This window comes from Myripristis murdjan, chromosome 13 (assembly GCF_902150065.1).
Source record: "Myripristis murdjan chromosome 13, fMyrMur1.1, whole genome shotgun sequence".
Taxonomy (NCBI): Eukaryota; Metazoa; Chordata; class Actinopteri; order Holocentriformes; family Holocentridae; genus Myripristis; species Myripristis murdjan.
Window position 1 is genome coordinate 40556253 of NC_043992.1, and position 25032 is coordinate 40581284.

General features: G+C 44.4%; 1 protein-coding gene across 1 annotated transcript in view; it reads right to left on the minus strand.

Moving 5' to 3' along the window:
- Positions 1-1115: 1115 nt before the first annotated feature.
- Positions 1116-25032, minus strand: part of LOC115369783 (NACHT, LRR and PYD domains-containing protein 12-like) — a gene marked incomplete at its 5' end in the record, with an annotated part of 62231 nt that continues 38314 nt past the window's right edge. Inside the window, 5 exons of the mRNA XM_030066449.1 lie at positions 1116-1645; positions 12113-12168; positions 13772-13785; positions 16509-16629; positions 18715-18888. Coding sequence (XP_029922309.1) covers positions 1116-1645; positions 12113-12168; positions 13772-13785; positions 16509-16629; positions 18715-18888 — 895 coding nt within the window. The remainder of the gene's footprint in view (positions 1646-12112; positions 12169-13771; positions 13786-16508; positions 16630-18714; positions 18889-25032) is intronic.

Consider the following 25032-nt stretch of genomic DNA (forward strand, 5'->3'; position numbering starts at 1 on the left):
CAGTACACTTCCCCCGCGCTCGCACGGTTGGAGGGGGTGTGCTTCAGCACGGTACGGGCGCGTACATGAGCACATGCACGCAGTGCGCGGACGTAAATCATGCAACTTTCCTCCTGCCTCTACAAAAGTATTTAATTGTTTAATGCGTGCAGCGCGATTACCAGCAAATGGCAGCTTTGCGCTATCAATAATCAACCATGTTGCCTGTCATTGTCTGTTGTGCTGCTGCAACCGCGTATAAACAAAAGTCGGTTTATAATGAAAGTAGCCTATAGCAGTCTGTGCGCGCGAAGATCCGGCAGACCTGCGACCGGCCGGCAAGCATCCCATGTCTGATTAAAAGGAACAAAAACGTCTTTTGGATGAAAGGAAGACAAAATGATAGCTAAAATAAAACATTTACTTACTTTAACATGTTTCACTAGGTGCCCAGCTGTCGCATGCCCCATGAACTGGGATCCCAGGTATCTGGACAGCTAGTCCAAAGCGTGTATACGAAGTTTTGTCTTTCCCGCACCGAAATGTTTTTGCAATTTCAGTGTCCGGCAACATGGCCTGAAAAAACTCGCTGACATCATCATTCGACTTATAGGACTGGTGTTTTGTAACAGTAACAACATTCGACGTCTTTTCCCCTCGTTTATATTTCTTCTTCTGTTTCCGAAAATGTCGAAAGGGACTCGCTCATAACGCGATAGCTCATTGGATGCATGGATACATTGCATCAAATGAGCGGTCGCGTTATTAGTAACGCGATAGTAACGCGATAGCACATTGATCCAATGAGCTATGGCGTTACTATCGTTGTAGTCATAATATAGTCACAGATATATATCTATGAATATAGTAATGAATTGTTTCGGGAGCTTTTCATTTAGCATTTGCGATAGCTTTACCAATTTATGAAAATTAAGACCTGTTTAAAATTATTTAAGACGTATATTCAGTGATTTAAGTCTTTTTAAGGCCTTAAAATTTGATTTTCTAATTTAAGACTTTTTTAGACTTTTAAAGACCCCGCGGAAACCCTGGTGTGTGTGTGTGTGTGTGTGCGTGTGTGTGTGTGAGAGAGAGAGAGAGTGTCTGTGTGTGTGTGTGTGTGTGACTCTCCCTCCTCAGATCTGACACAGAGACAGTGACCCTGTCCAAACCCTAAAGCCCGGGTACAGAGGTTCAGTGAAGGAGCTGCTGAAGGTGTGGAGGTGGATCAGTGAGTCAGAGGAGACTCTGTAGAAGGACAGAGAGCCAGCAGGCCAGTCCAGATACACTGACACTCTGTCAGAGGAGGAGGAGAGGGGGACAGAGATGGGTGTCGATCTGTCGTTGTGCCAGACAGAGAAATGACCATTAAAGCAGTTCAGACTCCAGGAGTTTTCGTTCCCTCCAAGCCTACAGTCTTCTCTGCCTCCTCTCCTGCTGATTCCTCTGTAAGTCACTCCTATAGAAACGGCTCCTTTCCACTCGACCTCCCAGTAGCAGCGACCAGTCAGACCATCACTACACAGGATCTGTGGGCAGGAGTCAAACCTCTCTGGGTGATCAGGATATGGCTGCTCCTCTTCCACCTTCATCACCTTCCTGTTGTCCTCAGACAGGACGAGGCGTCTGTTTGCTGTGTTTGTGTCCAGTTTGAGTTCACAGGAATCTGATGGAGAGAACAAGACACAACAGACCTGCTGTGGTTATTATCTGCTGATTGATTCACAGTTTGATTATTGATTTGTTAACTCTTTGATGATGACACATGGTGTCAGCCGTCCTCTTCATTCACAGCAGGATCTGAATGAATGGACGTCACAAACTGCTGTGGAAATTCACTTCACATCTGGAAGAGCCATTTATACACAAACTAAACTACATTTACACTTTACAGATTTCTGGATACAGATGTGAATATTTCTGTATTCAGATCATTTTTCACTTGTTGGAAACTACATTCACAAGATGCTTCATGTGTAATTTTTATGAGCTTAAATTAAAGCTCTTCACTCATTGGTTCAACATGACAGCAAAGAGCTGTGATTGGTTGTCAGGTTTGTTCAATTTGGTGGAGAAGAAGCTGTTAAAGAGGGAAACACTGCTTGTTGCAGCGCTTCATTGTTTGCTTTTCCTGACATAATGACATGAAGTTTGTCTCATTTGATTTTGCACATTTCTCCAAACTAATATTTCTGCTGTCAAAACCATGAACACAGCCGCTGAAGAAAACATTCATCCTGCAGAACAGACATGAAGTGTTACTGCTGCCAGGCCCGGACTGCACATCAGGAGAACCGCCGGCCTGTCACTGGCCTGGTGGCCTGTCTGTCTTTTTTTTTTTTTTTTTTTTTTTTTTCAGACAGGTCTCCAGCCAGGCCAATCACCTGTCAGGCCGGTCTGGTCCGGCTGCCTCGCCAGTCTGACCTTTTTTTTGAGTCAGAGAGACGGACAGGCCAATCAGGGGCCAGCAGCCTGTGAAGAGCTCAAGACCTGATTGGTTTGTTTTGATGAACACCCGCCCCAACAGTCCGAGTGCACTGTAAACACAGGCAGCGAGTTGAGGAGGTGGTGTCGCGACTCGTGTGTGTGTGTCTGTGGAGGAAAGGAGAGGAGGCGCAAGTTAAGAAATTAATTCCCCAAATCCGGGGAAAAAAGAGGAAAGGTGGTGCGGAAAGGGCGAAAGGAAAAAAAGGCACTGGAGGAAGACGCGGTCCCGCAGTGCACCCGACTCGCCCCGCATTACACACACCCCCCGGACCCCCACCCGACTCGCCCCGCATTACACACAACCCCCGGACCCCCACCCGACTCGCCCCACATTACACACACCCCCCGGACCCCCACCCGACTCGCCCCGCATTACACACACCCCCCGTGGATTTCCCCGGTGGGCCGGTGGGCCATGAGACGAAGAGAAAAACGTCTAGTGGAACGGCCAACAGCGTCTGGAGGCTGTTGTTGTGATAGACATAGGCGGCGCTATTAAGAGGCTAGGAGAAGATTAGCTTCCCCAAAATTGTCACTAAAATAAGGCTATAGCCTATAAATATTTATTTTATTGTTGTTTTTTTTGTGAATTGACAGTGATATTGACAGTATGCCTCCCTGGACCGATTTATTGCAGGAAGACTAGGCCCTTACATAGCAAGCATATGCTTAGAGCTAAATGGCTAACGTTAGTTAGCAAGACAAGCAGACCATGCTGGAATTACCATTAGCACTAGCTAACGGTAGCTAGCTAATTAGTTTGCTATCTTGCTGATGGACATTCCAGCATCATATGGCCCGCTTGTCTTGCTAACTAACGTTAGCCACTTTGCTCGAAGCATAACGTTATACAAGGTCTAATTTAACGTGAGGCGGTTCCTTCAAACTAACGTTAAAACTTTCCATGGGACTCGGAGGCCAGGCGTCTCTTCCAAACTACACGATTCACGTGAATGACCCGACTGACCAAAAACACAGAGATTGGAGCCGAAAGGCGACAAGTTTGCATCCTGAGAAGTGCAACTCTAACTCTGTCTGAGAATAACTGAAGAAAATACATATGAAATACTTTAAGTTAAATTTATTGAACCACTGACAGTCAAACCAAGTTTAAAGTATAAAATATGATAAGCAAGTCGTCCTCGACTGAATCGACTTCGAGCCGCTTCTACATTTGAGCCGTCCTCCATCCTCAGCGTCTCTTTCCCTTCCAGTGTTGCCAGCTCCTCAGTAAGGAAAGTAGCTATTGGCTCTCCTAAAAGTCGCTAGAAGTCGCCAAATGACGTCATCACCTAATTTGCATAATTTGCGATTTGCATGTGATTGTAATGGAGTGTAATGGGCGCTGTAGGAGAGGAATAAGGGCGCGATCAACGCGGCTTTGTGCATGTGTGATTCATCTGCTGCCTGCAGGCGGAGTGGTGGGTCTCCTCTCTGCTCCTCTCCTGACTGCAGCTGGAGGCTGTGACCGCCTGGGAGGACTTTGGGGCGGGGGAGGGGCTCGCGGCAGCACCCGCTGCTCGCTGAGAACAGGAACTGCAGAGGAACGACACGAGCTTTCAGTCTCCAAAATACCAGAAAAGTCTCCAATAACACCAGGAAAAGTCACTAGATTTGTCTCTAGTCGCTTTTGACAAAAAAAAGTCACCATGGACAGTTGGAAAGTCGCCAGATTTAGCGAGAAAGTCGCCAAGTTGGCAACACTGTTCCCTTCTTGTCACAGACTGGAGGGGTGGAGTCACGTGACCACACACGCTGGACACGTAGTACAGCGTCTTAAAGGGACATGAACATGCCTGCCTACACAGCCAAAAAAGACAAAGACGACTTTTATTTTGTTTTTTTAAAATACCGAACATACCGACATGAGCAAAGTGACGTCGGTTATCGTCATAAATTTCGGTATCGGTAAATTTTCGGTATATCGCCCAGCCCTAGCTGAGGGGTGTTCTAATATTAAACGGTTACCCTACATATAGCCCATAAAATAAACACACAAGAAAAAAAAAATCAATAATTTATTGGTAATAATGCAACAATAAAATTGAGAACTATTCATTCTTCCACCAAGCAAGATAGAGTGGACAGAACGGTTGCCAAGCAACACAGACGCTAAGATTGCTTTTTCATCTAGTGCCATCATCATGTCACATCAGGCTATGTGGGCTCGTTAATGTTGAATTGGATATTTCCATTAATAGAGCAATTGTTAAAATAGTGTTCAGTTATGTTTGGACTCCTCTTTTGGTGGTGTGCGTTTGGCGACAGGTGCGTTTTTGCTCAGACGTAGGCCTATGACTAACATCGGTTGTAACAATAACAATAATAATAAAAGTATACTGTTAATTTACCATACATCGGCGCTGTCACACTGGGCTCTAGTTTCCCGGCGCAGCGCGGGGTGGCGCAGTGAGGCGAACCCCGCGCAGAGCTAGTTTCGACCGGCGAAACGGGAGAGGTGGACGATTTGCAAGTTTCAAAGACCGAGGTGCACAAAGATGGGAGTGGCGGCGCAGCGGGGGGAGGTGTCTACAGATTCAGCTTGGCACAGTGACAGTTTCATGCCAAAAGGCTTCACCGAGGTGCGCCAAAAGCTCACCATCTGAAACCACGTCTACTTTCAGCACAAGGCGGAGCGGAGCCGGCTCAGTGGAAGTTTGGCTGACAGGCGGGCAGTGCGCACACGTCACCACAACCTCACAGACTGTCAGACACATTAACAATAAATACCCACAAAAACCACTATTCAATGCTACTATCTCAATCAGCACATAAATGTATCTCCATATCGACTGTCCCGTCACATCTGATGTCAGATCAAAGGAGATTGGCACCGTTTGGCAGCGTCATGGAAACCCAACCTGATCACCTGTCAGTCAAACAATGTGTCCAGTACGGTGATGTCTTTTTTCCAGTCATGGTGTCTGGAGCTGCTCTTGTTAACTACACAGTTCTTCTTCCATATATATAAATATTCCACACTGGGTTTCCGTTATCCGGTTATCACTGGACTAATTTGTAATTTGTAAATGTCCGATGAAAATATTCACAATTTGAATTTTATTAAAACAGTCAATTTCCACGTAATTTTATTTATTATTATTATTATTTTAAAAAAAAAAATAGACTGCGTGATCCCTGTCTCCAGTGTATCAGAGAGAGAGAGAGAGAGAGAGAGAGAGAGAGAGAGAGAGAGAGAGAGGTTTTTTTCTGCAGAACCGGATCAAAACAGCTCAGCGAAGTCGCCTGGGGGAGAACAAGGTCACAAGACTGATGCGCATTGCAAGTTGTGGAGAGACACTTGAGACTTTGGATTTTAATTCAGCTGCTGAATTAAGTTTTTATTGCATCTATTTGATTTCAAGTTGGCAGCACGCCGCGTTATTAAAATGGTATGAGCCTTTTTTTGTGTTTGCAAATTGTAGTTGCAATTGTTTGCAATTGTATGCAATGTTCATGTTAAAAGAGCACAAGCTTGTGCAATATTTATTTATTTATTTTAGACGTTACGTACGTGAGTCAGTTGACGGCACTCATTTAATTTGATACAGCCTCTTTTCAATAAAAAGATTATGCTATAAATTGACATGCCTTGATATTCTTATATAGCCTGCATAAAATTTTAAGCTCAATAAATCCAGATAATATTTGACCGGAATTTCAAACATTTGTCCGGTTAATTGAAAACTTGTCGGTCACATTGTCCGGTGCCAATTTTTTTTTCTAGAGGAAACCCTGACTCCACACAAATCGAAAATGTAAAATGCATCAGTTCCTTGCCAGACTCTGGGCGTTTAGAACAGCGAATGTAAAAACTTCAACCTTTGTTTTAATCTCTAGTGTGTTGTTGCATCAGTAGCCTGATAGCATTGACTTTTGGGCCACATGTGGCATCTAGCTGGTTCCTCTGGCTGAGATGTGATTCGGCAAAACACATGAGGGCCACATCTTAACCACATTGGTTTGGCTATACCTTCAAAAATGGAGGGGATTTCTCCTCTGGGACAGTTCTGTAATTGAAGCACTTGGCCCAGATAATAGATTTTACTTTTGGGCCACACCTGACTTGTAACTGGCAAATGTGATATGGCAGAACACATGTGGGCCACATCCTAACCTTCAGTTTGGCCATACACTCTGACACCTGCCCAGGTGGCAGAGTGGAGGCTTTTGCAGCACATGACCAGGACCTTATTTGCCTAATTTTTCCCCTGGCTCCTCTCATCTTTCAACTGGCTTGGTAAGTGAATTTGAAACCTTTTAAATTTTGTCGAACTAATGATAATAAATGGAGATTTTATTCTCACTAAGTTATGGTTCCACAAAACCTTTGGTCTTTGGAGGAGAAAACTATAAGATGATTAGCCAAACAGAAGTCTGTTCTTCTTTAAGACGTGTGAAGGTGGTGACTAGACACAGGCTTATGGCTGCGTTAGCATCCTCGCTAAGCCTGCTGCTTTTAGGATGAAAATGTTTGATCCAACTTTAATGATCTCTGATGTCTGATTTTGCTAAAAGTGGTCGCTAACTTTAAGCGCTACTAACATTGGCTGCTAACACAGGACCTGTGTCTATATGAAGCCATATGAAGCACGGTATATAAATTATATTAGCAGCCAACGCAGCTCCCGTGTGGTATATAAATTATATTAGCAGCTAACGCAACTCCTGTGTGGTATATAAATTATATTAGCTGCTTAGCTGCTAACGCCACTGTGGTAATACCACACTGGGCGTTAGCAGCTAATATAATTTATATACTGTATATAAATTATATTAGCTGCTAACGTTGGGTGCTAACGCAGCTGAGGCGTGTCAGTGGTGATTAGCTGCTAACGTTAGCGAGTAATGAAGCCAGAGATCTATGCGCGGCGCCTCTGCCCGTCCACCAACATGAATATATGGTCGAGTGGCCATCTTTCACAGTTTCTATGTGCTTCTCTTAGTGCAAACATTTCACTCGCCTTTGCCCTCAAAAGTGTGTGTGCGGACCGGGAGACTGGTTTAGCGAGTAACCTAGCTTAAGTGTGGTCTTTCAAGAACTACAAATCCCACAATCCCCTGGCCGCAACGAACCAATCACAGTACTTTTCTGTAGTGATGCAACCAGTGTCACGTGAGAGGTGACACTCCTTGGCCTGTCTCCTCCCTCTCTATGCATCTGACAAGTGACTGACTGATTCAGCTGAAAGTCATACATACAGTTTATGAAATATAAAAACTTTTTGAAAATTTGCAGTGCATTACATTATATCATAAGCTACAATAACACTACTCTTTCTAATGTTCTGCATTGTGAAGGTGCTGTTAGAAGAAACCCAGTGACTTCCTCAGTCTCAGACATGGCTTCATCTGGCTGGTGACAGAGATGGTGGGAGAAAAGAGAGAAAAAACTGCTAATGAAAAGAAAAGAGCTGGAGCTGACAGTTCAGCTCAATTTAAACTGTTCATTTATAGTTACATACTGTTCATATTTTTTGTACTGTTCATTTTTGTTTGCACTACATTTTGTGAAATAAAACTGAAGCAAAACTTGTGTGTTTCATTTTCATACATATCATGGATGGTTAAAGTGATCCATATACAGGGCAACTTAATCACTGCTCATATTGCACTAAAATTATTATTGTTATTTGGTGCCAGCAGACCTGTCATTCACTTCAAGTAATGTCACTCTGTCAACGATATGAAGGCCACATAAGGACCATATTTAGTTCACTCCTGGTAGAAGTCTGGTTTTGTTATGGTTCAGTTAAAGCTAATACACCCTAGGGCCAGATGTGGCCCATCATTCACTTCCGAAAGTGAGCCAGGTAAAAGGTTTGGTGTAAATTAGGTTAGCTTCTGGGTAAAATCTGGCTTTTGGTCTGTGAGCCACATGTGGGCCACATAAGAGCCATGAGGCTTTACCAGAACTCAGCCATACAGGCGTGCCGTATGAGGCCCAGCTGTAAGCCATATGATACCATACAGCCTGTACTTCTGAGAGACAAGCTGGAGCACACCGGGGTGGACCACCACCTCACACACTGGATTCTCACACACTGGATTCTGGACTATCTCACCAACCGTCCACAGTATGTGAGGACCCGGGACTGTGTGTCCGACACGGTTGTCTGCAGCACGGGGGCCCCGCAGGGAACGGTCCTGGCTCCGTTCCTCTTCACCCTCTATACTGCAGACTTCTCATACAACACACCCACCTGTCACCTGCAGAAGTTCTCTGATGATTCTGCAATCGTCGGCCTCATCACAGAGGGGGACGACAGAGAGTACAGAGAACTGACGCAGGACTTTGTGGACTGGTGCCAGCGGAACTGCCTCCAGATCAACGCGGGGAAAACCAAAGAACTGGTGGTGGATTTCCGCAGACGTGCACTCTGCCCCCCGGCACTGGTGAACATCAAGGGAACAGATATTGAGATGGTGACATCTTATAAATACCTGGGTGTTCACCTGAACAATAAACTGGACTGGAGCCACAACACAACTGCACTTTATAAGAAAGGCCAGAGCGGACTCTATCTGCTCAGGAGACTGAGGTCTTTTGGAGTGCAGGGGGCACTCCTGAAGACCTTTTATGACACCGTGGTGGCATCAGCCATCTTTTATGGAGTGGTCTGCTGGGGGAGCAGCATCTCAACGGCTGACAGAAAGAGACTTGACAAACTGATCAGGAAGGCCAGCTCTGTCCTGGGATGCCCCCTCGACTCAGTGGAGGTGGTAGGTGAGAGGAGGATGATGGCTAAGCTGTCATCCATGATTGTGAATGACTCCCACCCCCTGCAGGACACTTTAACTACACTGGAGAGCTCCTTCAGCGACAGACTGCTTCACCCAAAGTGTGTGAAGGAACGCTATCGCAGGTCCTTCCTTCCTGCAGCCGTCAGACTCTATAACAAGCAGTGCTCCCAGTAGACCACACACTCTCCAGGACTGCACTGACTGCACTAGAATGCACATTCTCAGCACCTTAACTACCCCCCACCCCCCCACCCCCCACGTACACACATACACACACACGCACACTGCACTACTGCACACACATAAAGACGGGAGGGAAGGGGAGATCCCATAAGGCAGGATCAAGTGTGACAGTTCCTGAGACCCAGTCCGGGAGTCAGGTTCTGCCACTTGGTCTCATGGGTTCACACTAACCCTGAACCTCCGGAGTGTGTTGTTCCCCAGGTTTTGGGTTTTTTTCTTCTGTGGTTCAAATTGTTCACAGAGTATTTTTCTCATTCCTTGTTTACAGTGTTTATATTGCTCATTCCTTGTTTACAGTGTTTATATTGCTCATTCCTTGTTTACAGTGTTTATATTGCTTTATTGTGTAAATTGTGCTTCGTATCTTGCTATCCACTTTGCTGCTGTGATGCGGGAAATTTCCCCACCGTGGGACTAATAAAGGAATATCTTATCTTATCTTATCTTATCTTATCTTATCTTTTGGTGTTGGTCCAGCTGTGGCAGAGGTCTGGCTATGTTATGGTTCAAACACAGCTTTCATATACCTGGGCCAGATATGGGCCGTCATTCACTTCTGTAACTGGGCCACATCTTTGCTGTTCATTTGGGCCACATCCAAGCCAAAGGAAATTTGCCATTGGGGTAAGTGATGGAGTTGAAAGTTGCAAAACAAACATGTAGGCTATTTATTTGAATATGGTGAGGATTATCCTTTGAGGTAAAAACATTCATCAAAAATGGGGGCTTCACAGTTAAATTTATATTTGCTCGTAAAAATCAATAACTTTAACAGACGGTGACAGAGCTGGAAAAAGAGAGATGTGAGGCAGGCAGGTAATGGAAAGACGGGAATGAGGAAGACGAATGTAAGGATAGATGCATGGATGGATGGATGGATGGACAGATGGATGGATGGATGGATGGATGGACAGATGGAAGGACAGATGGATGGATGGAAGCTCCAGCAACATTCCAGCAGTCAAGGCTGGCCTCTTTGTCCTGAGTGTGTGTTGCTGCTGCTCTCTTCCTCCATGTCGACTGTGTAAACGTTCATTACGCCTTCGCCCAGCGCATTTTAAAGGCGAGGACAGGGGCTCATTTGATTGGTTAAATGTGAATCGGCTGTGTCAAACCCACTCCACGCCTTCTCTCCTCCCCTCCGCCGGCAGGAGGGATGGCGGAGTCCTTGCACCACTGAGCACGGCGTGCCAAACTTGCAAAATCCACCTGGCCACACCCAGTTGGCGAAGCGCATCTGCACTGTGTCCCCGCCTCGCCGGGTCTGCGAAACTAGAGCCCACTGTGTCCACTTTGTGTGGAGATAAAAGGCAGGAGGATCAGGAGGCAGCAGGGAGAGGTAGGCTATTTCTCCAGGGAGGCCACCGGACACAGTGGGTTACCCGGCTGCTCATATATGAATCCCCACAGGCTTTCTATGTTTTTTCGGCAGCATCTTTGAGATTTTTTGTGCATTCGTTCAAAGACAGGGTGACATATTTTAGGTAATTTCGTCATGGCGAATGCTGAAGGAGTCTGCCTTTAATCAGCGGTTGCCCTCGTTCGCCCTGCGTCCCATATGAAGCTGCACGTCAAACCAGACTTTACAGACAAGCCCCCAAGGTGTGTCTGAGCTTGGTGCCTGAAAGTGCTTCATCTTCTGGCAGTCTGCCTCGGTTATGGCTTGGTGGTGGGAAGATTTGTCACGTCCTTCTCGGCGGAGTTTCTTTACCACACCGGTGAAAACATTGTTGCTGGTGGTGAATTCAGCGTCTTTTAACAGACACCAAGCAGCTCGTCCAACCACTCATCCAGGCTCAGGCCACCCAGCAAATCAAAATTCACCACAAAGTCTGACATTTTGTTGGCAAAAGTCTACAAAAGACAAATGTGACCTAACGAGGAAGTGGAGCGCAGAGTAGTTGGTTGCTAGGCAACGCTATGTCCGTTTACACTGGCGCAGGGATATTTTGTGCTGCGGTCTGCCAGTGGGTTACACTGATTTTACAACGGCATGGAACGCGGCTCAGCCAATCACATTTAAGGATGGGAAGCACCTGTTTTATAATTAATGAATTAATATGGGCTACTACAGTAGCCAATGAGTATTAATCTGTGTAAAGAATGAATGAATTATTCTGCTGCGCCATCTCAGTTTGACGACATCAGCAATATCAGCCTAGCCTAGACATTTCAGCATGATTGATGCAGTTATTTCATTCATGTAGAAATAATTGTATTCTTTATATTCTCTTGTGCCCTGCGATGGACTGGCGACCTGTCCAGGGTGTTTCACTGCCTTCCGCCCTATGTGTGCTGGGACAGGCTCCAGCAACCCCCTGTGACCCTTGTGAGGATAAGCGGTTTAGAAGATGAATGAATGAATGAATGAATGAATATTTTCTTGTTCAGCTCAAAGATTATCCACTCACAACTTTGTAAAGCTCCATTCATCTGTAATGCCAAAGTTCCCTGTATAAAAGGCAAAACAAGAAATCTGTGTGTCCAGTCTGCTCTCTGCCCGGAGCTGCTGTCCAGGGCAGAGAGGTCCCAGCAGATATTCAGAAACACTCTATTCTCAACATAGCCTTTTAGCAAATTCTGGTGCATTTACAGAAATGTTCATTAATGTGCACTGTCCCTGTTAAATTAAATTAAATTAAAGTAAATCCACACTTACACTTCCTCAGTCCTGGTTTCCCTGGTTTCAGCCACTGCTCTCCACCGTGGTCCACCCTGGAGGAAGAAACAGAGGCTCTGTCTCAGTTCAAAGGCTGTACGCTGCCTAGGTCGTATTTGTAGGCTGTTTACGTCACGGCGTCACGACAAGTGCTGTCCCAATTCAGTTTTACCGCACGGGGTCCTGATAATGCAGCCAACCGATCCAGCCTATTTTTGACTCATTTGCAGGACACACCTCCACGATGCTTCACGGCCGACATTACAGCCTACTTCCCAGGTAGTCCAGTCATTTTATGAAAAAACCTAGGACAAATTGCAAGAGAAGCAAACTCAACTGATTTTGTATCCTCAGTTTGTCCTGAGTGAGGGAAAAAAAGTCCCAAGGAATCCCATTGGTGAAAAAACACTGTTTTTAACACACAGGGGAAAGGGGTTCAAAATTTTACTTTCAGATAAAAAGGTTACTATATATATATTAACCTTTTAATTCACTGTTTAAATGTCTCTTCTGGCATTTATTCCTTATATTCCTTATTAGTGCATATCAAATCAGATAATGTGTGATATGCATGTGTAAACAGAATAATTCAAAAAACTTGTAATTGACTTTTTTTCTTGTCTTTGTGTGTGTAATCAACTTGTGAATTTTTATAGTGATATCTGAAAGTAAAATGTTGAACCCCTTTCCCCTGTGTGTTAAAAGGCTGTTTTTTGGTATTATATGGTCATATAGAGGTGATTTTCAAAACTTTCCACCAATGGGATTCCTTGGGACTTTTTTCCCCTCACTCAGGACAAACTGAGGATACAGAATCAGTTGAGTTTGCTTCTCTTGCAGTTTGTCCTAGGTTGACCCCAATTTTGGCCTAAAATGACTGGACTAAGGGTACGTTTGGGTCCAGTTGAATTTGGATCAGCCATCATTGCTGGAATTATGAAGCATGTTTTAGACCGTCTTAATGTTTATATCATGACGTTTTGATAAGTTTCCATGCCTATAATTACCACCATAGATTGGGTTTAGCTGTTAACTGTATCCGAACAACGCCTGTAAATGCAAGTTTAGTTAGATGAGTTAGACAGGCATTTTGCATGATGTTTCCATAGCAACCATCAGTACATCAGGTACGTTACAATGTAGCCATGTGTACAGTTACTTTAATTGGGATAGTCTGTAGGTCTGAGGCGTGAGATGAAATATAAGTCGGCCTAAGTAAACAAATAACCAGTTAGGCTATGTCAGCGGGTGCTGTTATAATAAACGGTGTATAGGCTACTATTTTACCTGATCACGCTGCTCCCTTGTGTGAAAATATATAACCCGGTTGTGACGGTGCAAGTGATTGAGCTCCTGCATCTTCACGAAGACAAAATAAAATAAAATACATAAAACTATAGAATCAGTGTTGTCCATCTTGAGAGCGTTGAAGCTGCTTATCGTTTGGTTTCATGCACAGGTGTTCACCGACACACCTCCCAAACCTACTTACGCATAGCCAGGGGGTCCGCGAAAAAATTCACGGAAATGTATTTTTTTATTATTATTAATTTTTTTTAAAAACTTTGGGGGGGGGTTAAACTGTGAATGTCTCCCATGACTGATTTGGAGAGCTTACTCATGTGATTACACATCAGGCAATCTGGTATGACAGCTCACAGGCGCTCGCACGGCTTCACAAATAACAGCAACAACAAACACTCAAAGCGCCTCTGTCCGTCAGTGTCTAGTCAGGTCTTATGGTACACAAAGGGTTAACGGCCGGTCTCTGCTAGAAGTCCCGCCTCTAACCTAATATCGCTCATCGATTGGCTCTGCCGTTTCTTGCTAACGTGTGATTGGCCGTCCCCGCAGTCACTCCATGTGGTTGTAAAAAAAGCGCCGGAGGACGCGCACAGCGGAGTTTGTTTGGCTGGTTGGGCAGCAGCTACACACACGGACTGTTTACTTCACTGTTTATTTCATCAGGTGGCAGTTAGAACAACAGTTCAGCTTCTTTGATATGAGAGCTTTTATCAGGCACATTGGCCTGTTGTCTCTAGGGAAGCAGGGATTATCCATTTTTACTAACCATGATTTAAAATGTCAAGCTTATAGAACTGTAGAGCCTCAACAACAGAGATTTTATTTTTTTTTTCAAATAAGAGCAAGACAATGGACACTAATCTGTTTGTATTTAGGTATTTAATGTCAAACATTTATTTTATTTATGTTTCTGTATGGTGTTGTTGATGTACAGGATGATGCACAGTTGCACTAAAGACAAGAACTCAGTTAAATTGCCTGCTTGTCTTTCTTTAGTTGCCTTTAACTTACAGCATTACAGAATTATTAAATACTTGTAGTCAGTATAGATATTCATATATGCAGTATAAAAATGTCAATCCCTTACTAGTTTTTATTTTTTTCTGATTATGATTATTTGCTTGTTTATTTGATCAGCTCTACATGACAATAAATTGCAGTCATAAATGCAAAAAACATCAACTTTCAGGGGCGCCGCCTTGGAGCGCTTTTACGTCCCCACCCAGCCAAAGCTACACCCTTGGATGAGGCTATGTGCTAATGCTGCTAATCAACTAGCTAAGAGTACAAATGTGGTTATAAGTATTATGCTTATCAGTGCTGCGAGTGTCAGGGGGTGCCCGGAAAATTTTGACCCCTCCAGGGGGGTCCCTGGGCCAAAAAAGTTTGAGAACCCCTGATCTAGCCCTTCGATTGATACAGACCCAGAGTCAGAGCAGCAGATTCTCTTTGAGGATGGAAACATGGGCAGGAAACAGTGATGGTAATAACAGCTTTATAAATAAACAGCTTTACTAACAGTGTTACTTTTATCAGTAACGAGTAATCAAAAAAAAAAAAAAAAGACTGTTTCCCCCGTTACAACGCCGTTACCGTTACTGACAATAAATTGCACTGTTACTAGGCTGTAACTGAACTCACTGATGCGGCTTCAACCGAGCAGCTCTCTGTCAGCAATCAGAGCTGCTTAAGCCCCGGATCTTTCTTCAAAAACCCTAGATCTTTTTTTGTTATAATTATTATTATTATTATTTAATTATCCTATATGAAAAATGTGCGTCTTGTGCAGAAAACGCGGCGTGTCAATTTTCAAACCGATCGGACTTTACACTTTTTTGTAATTTATCAACATGAATGGAATTCCCCACCCAGACAAGAAGGTATCACTACTTTATCAGAGGCCGTTAGATCAGTGGTTCCCAACCTTTTTCTTGAGGGACCCATATTTTCACCATTGCAGACTTTGGCGCACACTATTATTATTATTACCTTTTTATTATTACATTACTATTATTAATTTATTATTACTAACTTTTGCATGCATGGTGAAGTGGGATAAAATAGGCTAATGCAATAATGCAGGTTCCTAACGTTAAACTGCTCTGCATCAAAATTGTAATAGCCTACTTAGTTTTAAATGCACATGACTCAAGGATGTCAGTTTCCTAAGCCAATAAGGCTATGATCAAGCTAACCAAGAGCATGGCCTATACGTTTTAAAATAAGCACGTCGGGAAGCAGGTCGGGTCCATTATTTTAACCGACTTGAGGTCCGAGTTGCGGTCGGGTTGGTTGAAAACGTCGGGCGAGTGCGGGTTGTTTGTAAGTGTACCCGCACACCACTGGCATGTATGTGCGTGTGTGTGTGTGTGTGTGTGTGTGTGTGTGTGTGTGAACGAGAATGACAGGGAGAACGAGCGCTATGCAGAGATGAATGAACGGAACGATATTTATATTTTAAAATCGTGTTGGGGGGAAAAAAGCGGAATCAGTTTGTGGTGCTTGGTGTTGATTGTGTGGCGCTGCACCACACTGGTCTGTGTATGGGAAACACTGACTTTCTGCAAGTTTACTCTGTTTACCTCTGTGAGTGTGGGAGGGTGTTCACGTGACAACCCTTTCCTCCAGATTTAATTTTTTAATGTCAATGTATTTATTTATTTATTTATTCAAACTAATTATTAAGCTTTTTAACCCTATGTATGTGTCACAAATAAATTACATACTAACACATAACTAAAAAAAAAAATCACACCCCTCAAAATCAAGAGGGCTTGGCGACCCCCCATGGCTCTCTGGCAGCCAACTAATTTGACATATTTGAACAATTTTTTTAAAAAGTAACGTAATAGTTACTTTTCCTGGTAATTAATTACTTTGACAATGATGTAACTCAGTTACTAACTCAGTTACTTTTTAGTAGAAGTAAATAACTTTCCCTATGAAGGATTTAGCAGACCATGTCACTCATATCCACCATTCAACATGAAACAATATTCCTCAGGCCTCTGTAAGACATTGTGTGTGTCTCTCCATACCTGAGAGCCTCCAGTCTCCAGGTTGGATCCTCCAGTCCAGCAGAGAGCAGCTTCACTCCTGAGTCTCCTGGATGATTGTAGCTCAGGTCCAGCTCTCTCAGATGGGAGGGGTTGGAGCTCAGAGCTGAGGCCAGAGAAGCACAGCCTTCCTGTGTGAGCAGACAGCCTGACAGCCTGCACACCATCACAAACACAATCAGTCCACCACATCATCTGCTTTGTGTTTTCACAAAAACCTACACAGCTTAGGAATCTGTTCAGTGACATGAAGCTGTATGCATGGCTGCAGTAGTACATGTAAGATGTAGAATTGCTCTCTGGGAGGTTGACATTGTCTCCAGATGAAGAGCAGCTTGCTGCATGTTTCATTCAGCAGGTTGACAACTGAGGGTGACTTGTTATATTTCAAAAATGGTTCAGTCAAATTCTCCAGTATCTCCAGTTTCACAGTGACAAGACAGAGAGACAGAACAATCTGTTGGAATCTGTTGGATCGGTTATAGCCATTAGAGAATAATCGGTAATCGGCCAAAAGTTGGCCGATTGACGCCGATGTTAACACTTATTTTCCACTGGTTAAATGCAGGGAATATAGTGTTTTCTTTGCGTTACGTATCCAGTAGAGGGCGCTCCGACTCCTTTCACATCCCGCTCCACAGTCCCCCCCCACAACAGAGAGAAGTAGAGAGAAGACTGAAGAGCCCACAGCGCATTTACTGAGCCCAGCGGTTTGCCTCAATGGTAAGTTCATAACTAGTTTGGGAAATAAACAATAACTCAGTAAGTTTCCTATTCCCCATGGCGAGCCTCGCTGTGTCTGTCACACTTGACTGATATGTTAGCAAGCTAAAGTTAGGATAACCTAGCTTCAATATTACCTTGCTAAGCACTTTGCTAGCAGACTAGATCAGACCGGAGCACATTAGGATAACGTGTCGTCACCGTGCAGAAACCCTGTGGGCTGCATTTATTTACAGCAGCACACAGACTGTGTTTTTTAACTTGTGGCGTTGAGGAGGAAAAAGCGTTTCTGGACGAAGTTTTAACTTCATGGAGGAAAGAAAATGTGAAAGCACGTTTAGAGGACATCAGAGAGGCGCATTTCAAATCATGTTTTACCAGAGACTTTTATGATGCTGTTTATCCACCTACCTATTACCTACAGATAATAATTCATTAAATACACTCACTGACCACTTCATTAGACACTGTGCAATGTAATGCACACCAATAACAGCCCTGCCATGAATTGTACTTTAATAAATGTCTCACTTTGTACATGTTGACACTGTCAGAGAGACTTCTTTATGTTTACTGAGATGATAGTGGGTGTTGCTGTTGGTGTGCAGGGCAGTATATTGAGAGGTGTTCACAGTATTTTGACCCGAAGTGGGTTTGACAAAATATCAGACACCTCAATATGATGCTCCTCACACCAACACCCACTACCACCTCAATAATAACCATAAAGAAGAATTATCAGCTTTCTTACAGTCAACAACATTTTAAAGTAATAGGTTTAGTCTAATGAAGTGGCCAGGAGTGTACACACCATATTCATGTGAACACAAGTAAGACAAATGCTTAATGTCTGAGTTTCAAAATGGCCCACGTAACTAGACAGATTTGTAACATTATTTTTTAACTAATACATGTTATGTCTTACTTTGTTTTTTTTACAGATGGCAAAAGAAGGTGGACACAGTACGGTGTGGGACTACTTCACCAAGGATGTCACTGGTGAAGCAGTCTGTAATATTTGTGCAGCTTCTGTGAGCCAGGGATCAAGCAAGCAAAAAGCAAAAAGCACAACCAACCTATGGCAGCACCTTAAAGCTGAACATGATGACATGATGATACTTCCTTATTGCACATCATATTTTTGATTTGTTTTATGTTCAAATTGTTCATGTGGGGCTTGTTCCACACAATTTTTGATAATAAAAGTATTTGAAAATAGTAAAATGTTCTCCCTTCAATTAATATCTTTGTAACAAGTGTTTGGAACTATATTTAAGCCATCCAAAGCAGGTATTTCGTCTTTTTTTTAAATTGGAAAATGTAAAGATTTAATAGGCCGATCTATGGGTTATCAGATTTTTTTTATTCCCTAATATCGGAATCGGCATCGACCCCAAAAAATCCATACCGGTCGGGCCCCACTCCAGACATCAGTGTCCTCACAGCTGGCTACAGGGGAGACTGCATGTAAATCAGGACTGAACTGGTCATGTGTTGAGCAGGTTGAGGAATCCTGACCTGAGAGCCTCCAGTCTGCAGTGTGGACCCTCCAGTCCAGCAGAGAGACGCTTCACTCCTGAATCCTGCAGATTGTTGTTACTCAGGTCCAGCTCTCTCAGACTAGAGGACTGGGAGCTGAGAACTGAGGCCAGAGCTGCACAGCTTCTCTCTGACAGATTACAGCCACTCAGCCTGAGGAGGAATTATAGATGAAAACAATACATTTAAATGTGTTTCTGTTGTGAAGAAAACATCATGTTATGTATTTAATATGTCCAGTTATCTCTGAACCTACACAGATTTCTTGGAGGCTTTGACCACTGGCAGCAGCCTCAGAAGAACCTCCTCTGAAGCAGAGTATTTCTTCAGGTCAAACACGTCCAGATCTTCTTCTGATGACAGTAAGATGAAGCCCAGAGCTGACCACTGAGCAGGGGACAGTTCCTCTGTGGAGAGACGTCCTGATCTCAGGTACCACTGGATCTCCTCCACTAGGGAACGGTCATTCAGCTCATTCAGACAGTGGAACAGGTTGATGCTTCTCTCTGGAGACTCATTCTCCCTGATCTTCTCTTTGATGAACTTGACTGTTTCCTGATTGGTCTGTGAGCTACTTCCTGTCTGTGTCATCAGGCCTCGTAGGAGAGTCTGATTGGTCGGCAGTGAAAGACCCAGGAGGAAGCGCAGGAACAAGTCCAGGTGTCCATTTGGACTCTGTAAGGCCTTGTCCACAGCACTCTGGAGGAGTTTTAGTTGGGAGGCTGATTGTTCTTCTGACGGCAGATTGACTCCAGAGTTGATGAATGTCACAAAGACATGAACAGCAGCCAGAAACTCCTGAAGACTCAGATGGACGAAGCAGAAAACCTTGTCCTGGTACAGCCCACACTCCTCTTTAAAGATCTGTGTGAACACTCCTGAGTACACTGAGGCTGCTCTGATATCAATGCCACACTCTGCCAGGTCTGCTTCATAGAAGATCAGGTTGCCTTTCTCCAGCTGCTCAAAAGCCAGTTTTCCCAGAGACAGGATCATCTCCTTGGTCTTTGCAGTCCAGACTGGATCTGTCCCATCTCTCCCATGATACTTGACGTTCTGCACTTTGGACTGAACCACCAGGAAGTGGATGTACATCTCAGTCAGGGTCTTGGGCAGGTCTCTTCTCTGTCTGGATTTCAACACGTCCTCCAGAACTGTAGCAGTGATCCAGCAGAAGACTGGGATGTGGCACATGATGTGGAGGCTTTGTGACGTCTTGATGTGAGAGACGATTCTTCTGGCCTGCTTCTCATCTCTAAATCTCTTCCTGAAGTATTCCTCCTTCTGTGGGTCACTGAAGCCTCTCACCTCCGTCACCATGTCAACGCACTCAGGAGGGATCTGATTGGCTGCTGCGGGTCGTGTGGTTATCCAGAGGCGAGCAGAGGGAAGCAGTTTCCCCTTGATGAGGTTTGTCAGCAGAACGTCCACTGAGGTGGACTCTGAAACATCAGTCAGGATCTGGTTGTTGTTGAAGTCCAGAGGAAGTCGACACTCATCCAGACCATCAAAGATCAACACAACCTGGAACTGCTCAAACCTGCTGATTCCTGCTTCTTTGGTCTCAGTGAAGAAGTGATGAACAAGTTCCACCAAGCTGAACTTTTTCCCTCTCAGCAGATTCAGCTCTCTGAAAGTGAATGGAAATGTGAAGTGGACATGCTGGTTGGCTTTGTGCTCAGCCCAGTCCAGAGTGAACTTCTGTGTTAAGACTGTTTTCCCAATGCCAGCCACTCCCTTTGTCATCACTGTCCTGATTGGTCCACCTCTTCCAGGTGAAGGTTTAAAGATGTCTTCACATGTGATTGGTGTTTCTGGTCTGGCTCGTTTCCTGGATGCTGTTTCAATCTGTCTGACCTCATGTTCCTCACTGAGCTCTCCACTCCCTCCCTCTGTGATGTACAGCTCTGTGTAGATCTGATTCAGAAGTGTTGGGTTTCCTGCTTTAGCAATCCCCTCAAACACACACTCACACTTCTTCTTCAGCTTAGATTTGAGTTCACGTTGGCACGCTGCAGCGGCAGTTTCTGAATGAACAAACAACAAAACATCAACAAATCCATGTTGTATTAAATATGAGAAATGTGAATATTTCCTGGTAAATGTATCTATTGGTCCTTTTCAACTGTAAGAACTTAGCGAGGTGTGCCGAGACCTGAAGAAAAACATTGTTCCAGGTTAAATTTCCTGGAAGTTGATTTGGGCCCTGCTCCAGGAACTTTTAGGAGGAGCTAAAAGGGCTGCCCTTCTTGATTGGTTAGGGTGTTGCCATGACAACACTTCTGTAAACATGAGCTATCAGAGGACAACAACACAAAGCAGCCGCCGCCAAACAACAGACTGCAGAAACAAATGAAGAGCTGCACATCGTGATCAGGATTTGGAGAGAATAAAGTTCTCAGCCGGAGCGCCGCCGCTGTCCCGGGGAAGCCAGCAGGACGAGACGGGAAAACAGGAAGCTGCTTTTCACCGGCAGGCAGGAGGAGGACAAGCCGCCCCCTGCTGGCCGGGAGAAAAAACTCTTGTGGGTAAAAAGCGTCAGAGGCTGAAATAATCTGTCATCAAGCAACAGCCTGACGCATCACAACTGCTTTGATCCGATTGGCTGTTTGACTCGGCTCTTAATGTAATTTTTTCAGTTTGACTCAAACTCAGATTTTTTTGTTTAAAATTTAAAAATGATTTTTTTTTGGGGGGGGGGGGGGGGGGGGGGGGTCTTACTGCTCCACAGACGCTCAGCCAGCTCCTCCTGCTTCATCCTTCTCAGGAGGTGCAGTGTGATCTGCAGAAAAAACTCTCTGCTTCTCTTCCTCTGCTCTTCCTCCTCACCGTCCAGCACCTCCACATCCTCCCTCTGCCTCTCTAAGCATTCTGGGTAATCTGGACTCAGAGACCTCTGCAGGTTTTTCAGCTCCTTCTTCACAAAGGTGTTGATGTTCTCTTCCAGCAGCTGCAACAGAAAAATAACAGAGTTTGACTTCCATATTAAAATCTGGACACAAAACACCAAATCAAATCCAGGTCAAAGAGGCTGAAAGATACAGAGAGCAGCACGGAGACGATTCTGAGCAGAATGGTTGTTGTTCAGTTGGTTTGTTGTTGTACATTTACACACCATAAATATGGAGGCCAGGTGTGTTTGATGCTGCTGGGCAGACTGAGCACTGGGAACCTCTGAGCTCTGCTGCTGGACTCTGTGGAGGACACACACACACACACACACACACACACACACACACACACACACACACACACGATCATTGGATGTGAAGTTTTGAAAGAGGAAACTCAGTCAACAGAGTCTGAAGGGTCGAACCAATTCTGGATCTCATGAATCTGATGACAGAAAACCATCTGATTTATCACAAGTTTGAAATAATTACCCATCATACACAGAGAGGCGGCCGTCTTTGAAGTCAATATATCGACCCTTAGAGCGGTCACTCCTCATGGACACACAGCTGGGCTCAGGTCCAGGTCCAGGTTCAGGTCCAGGTCCAGGTTCAGGGGAGTCTGATCTGATCCTGATAGAAACATTATGAACACAGTGAAGGGATCTGCTTTACTTTCTTAGTCACACTAACATACTAAGATAATAATGAGTGACTTCTCTTCAGAAACAACACTGTGTGTAAAATGGAGTGTGAACACACACAGAGCTTTTCCTGTGAATAATGCTGCTGTGCTGATTTGCCTGCTGAGCTCTGAGATGGAGAACAGTCATGGACAGTCAGAGATCCTCATCTCACCTCTTAGCTTTGGTCTGGCTGTCATGTTCCCCAGACAGAGTGCTTTCAGAGGCAGGGAGTCCCTCCTCTCTCTCCTCACACACATCCATAGCCGAGCCGACACCTTGACACAAACACAGCGGCTGATTGATGACAACAAGCTTTCCATGACAGGATGTCTCATCACTTTCTGTTTGACTGATTTTCTGATAATTCTTTTGCCAATTTTTCAGAGTTTGTGTCATTTTTTTTTTTTTTTAAGTAGTTTTGCTTTCAAACTCAAAGGTTTCAAAACATTTGTATTGAAACAGTAGGTGATAGCAGAGTGAAATATAATATAGCATGAAATAACTGGTGTTTTGCTCTCTTGGTGGATCAACAGCAAAATAAATGAACTCAAGTCAACTTTCTCCAAGCTGTCAGACTGGTTCTGTAACTTGGTGCATATTTCATCGATGAGGTGTTGAGATTACAGCTCACCTGACGCAGACTTTGGTCAGCAGTAAAACACACAGGTAAAACATTTCAGACAAAGATGATTTTGTCCTCAGTCAACATTAAATATCATGACATGATGAATATTTAGATGCTGAAACACGTTAACCCCGTTTTGAAAGCCTTTCCACATGTGCTGGTCCCAGTGTGCTCTCCAGTCCTCCAGCTCTGAAACACAATGTAGGAGCCTGTTCATCAAACATCTCTAATGATCCCTGGTCGGCTCTTTACCTGCTGAGTCACATCCACATCAAATCCAAGAGACTTTCAGCTTCACCTGGAGAGGAAACCCAGAGAGAGAAGACGCTGCTGCTTCTGCTGCCACACTGCTGACTGTGTGTGTGTGTGTGTGTGTGTGTGTGTGTGTGTGTGTGTGTGTGTGTGTGTGTGTGTGTGTGTGTGTGTGTGTGTGTGTGTGTGTGCAAAAAGCAGCTGAAAAGAGCAATAAACAAAACAAAACCGAAAAAATAATCGTCCTTACCGCTCGTCGACGTTCCGTTTGGTTTTGACTGAACAGAGTTTTTTTTCCAAGCGGCTGAAAAGACAGAAACGTCCTTAATCCGGTTGAAGTTGAAAGTGAAAGTAGAAAAGCCGTTTTCATGCAGGAAGACACGTCAGGCTGATCCCGCAGCTGCGAGGCAGGATCACAGCCTCCATGCAGAACGCAGAAGTGGCAGGAAACACAGCGAGTTCACCACTGAAGTTAAATGGGGAACAAACTGATTTGTGTAAAACGAAGCTGAACATCAAACGGCACTGCGTAGGAATCAGGGCTTAGATACTCTTATTTTGAAGAGGCTACAGAGTACGAGGGGTGTGCTTTTATTTTGAAGACGCTACAGCGTAGCAGACGCCAGTCTCAGGAAGTGCAGCCAAATGGAGACAGCCCCCTGCTGGCCAGATGTTAGAACTACAAGCCATAACCTGAAGGGGATTCTTCAACAGTTCAGCTGCGCCCTTTCATGGAATGGAATTCTCTATTGAACTGAACAGCAGCAGCGCCCTCTGCTGACAGAAAGGCAGCACTGCAGAAAAAACATATTGATAATAGTTCACCATGAGATTAAATTAACATAACTGTGTGATTCTTATTAATGTCAACATTTACTTGACATCCATGTTGGTCTGGTCTGAGGTCACAGGTGTCAGTCAGGTGTGGTAAAGTATGGCAGCTGCCACTCATTGGAATCAGGTTTAGACTCACAATCTGCTCACATTCAGGTTTATGTTTCTATGAGAAGAAATTAGACCCCTGATTGGTCCACATTTTTCCTGTTAGTGAACATCAGTGTCAGTGAGTGAACTTGCTCGGTCCTCCATGATTTTCCACCGTGTGCTATTGAAGAATTTTCCCAGCTGCTTTAGATAAGAGCCAACATCCTGCAGAACGAAAGGTGTCTGTGACTGTAGGTGTTTTGTTTCCAGTAACGAATGAATTCAAACATGATATTAAAGACTGAACACAGCCTGTGTGGCTGGGCCTTGATGCTTTGCAGCTACAATGAATTTGATTATTTTGTGCCATATTTGCTTTTTGTTTTGAACAGCCCATTGATTACCTACTAGAGATTGGCATGTTATGTCAATGCCATATTATTTTTTCCACTCTATTTTCTACTGCTTATCCGGGACCGGCTCATGGTGGCAGCAGGTTCAGGAGGTCAGCCCACATGATGCTTTCCATGGCCACATCCACCAGCTCCTCCTGGGGGTCCCAAGGCGTTCCCAGGCCAGATACATAGTCCTGGGTCTGCCCCGGGGCCTGAGGTCGGATTCAAACCCAGGACACAGGACTCAGCTTTAGCACATGGTACACGCTCCTATCCGGTGAGCTACCAGGGCACCCGGTTTCCTGTGAAATTTAAACAAAAGACTAATGATAATTAGCCCTCCACTCTCTGTCCATGCTGCTGAAATATGAGCCAAAACAGATGCGATGAAAGGCGTTTGCTCTGCTCTGTCTTAGTCACATCTCATGCAAACTGTCAGAATTATGAATGTGACAGAGAGCTGTATGTCTGTAAAAACAGTTTTCAGTAGAACAGCAGCTCCTTCTGTTGTGGCTGCTCAAAGA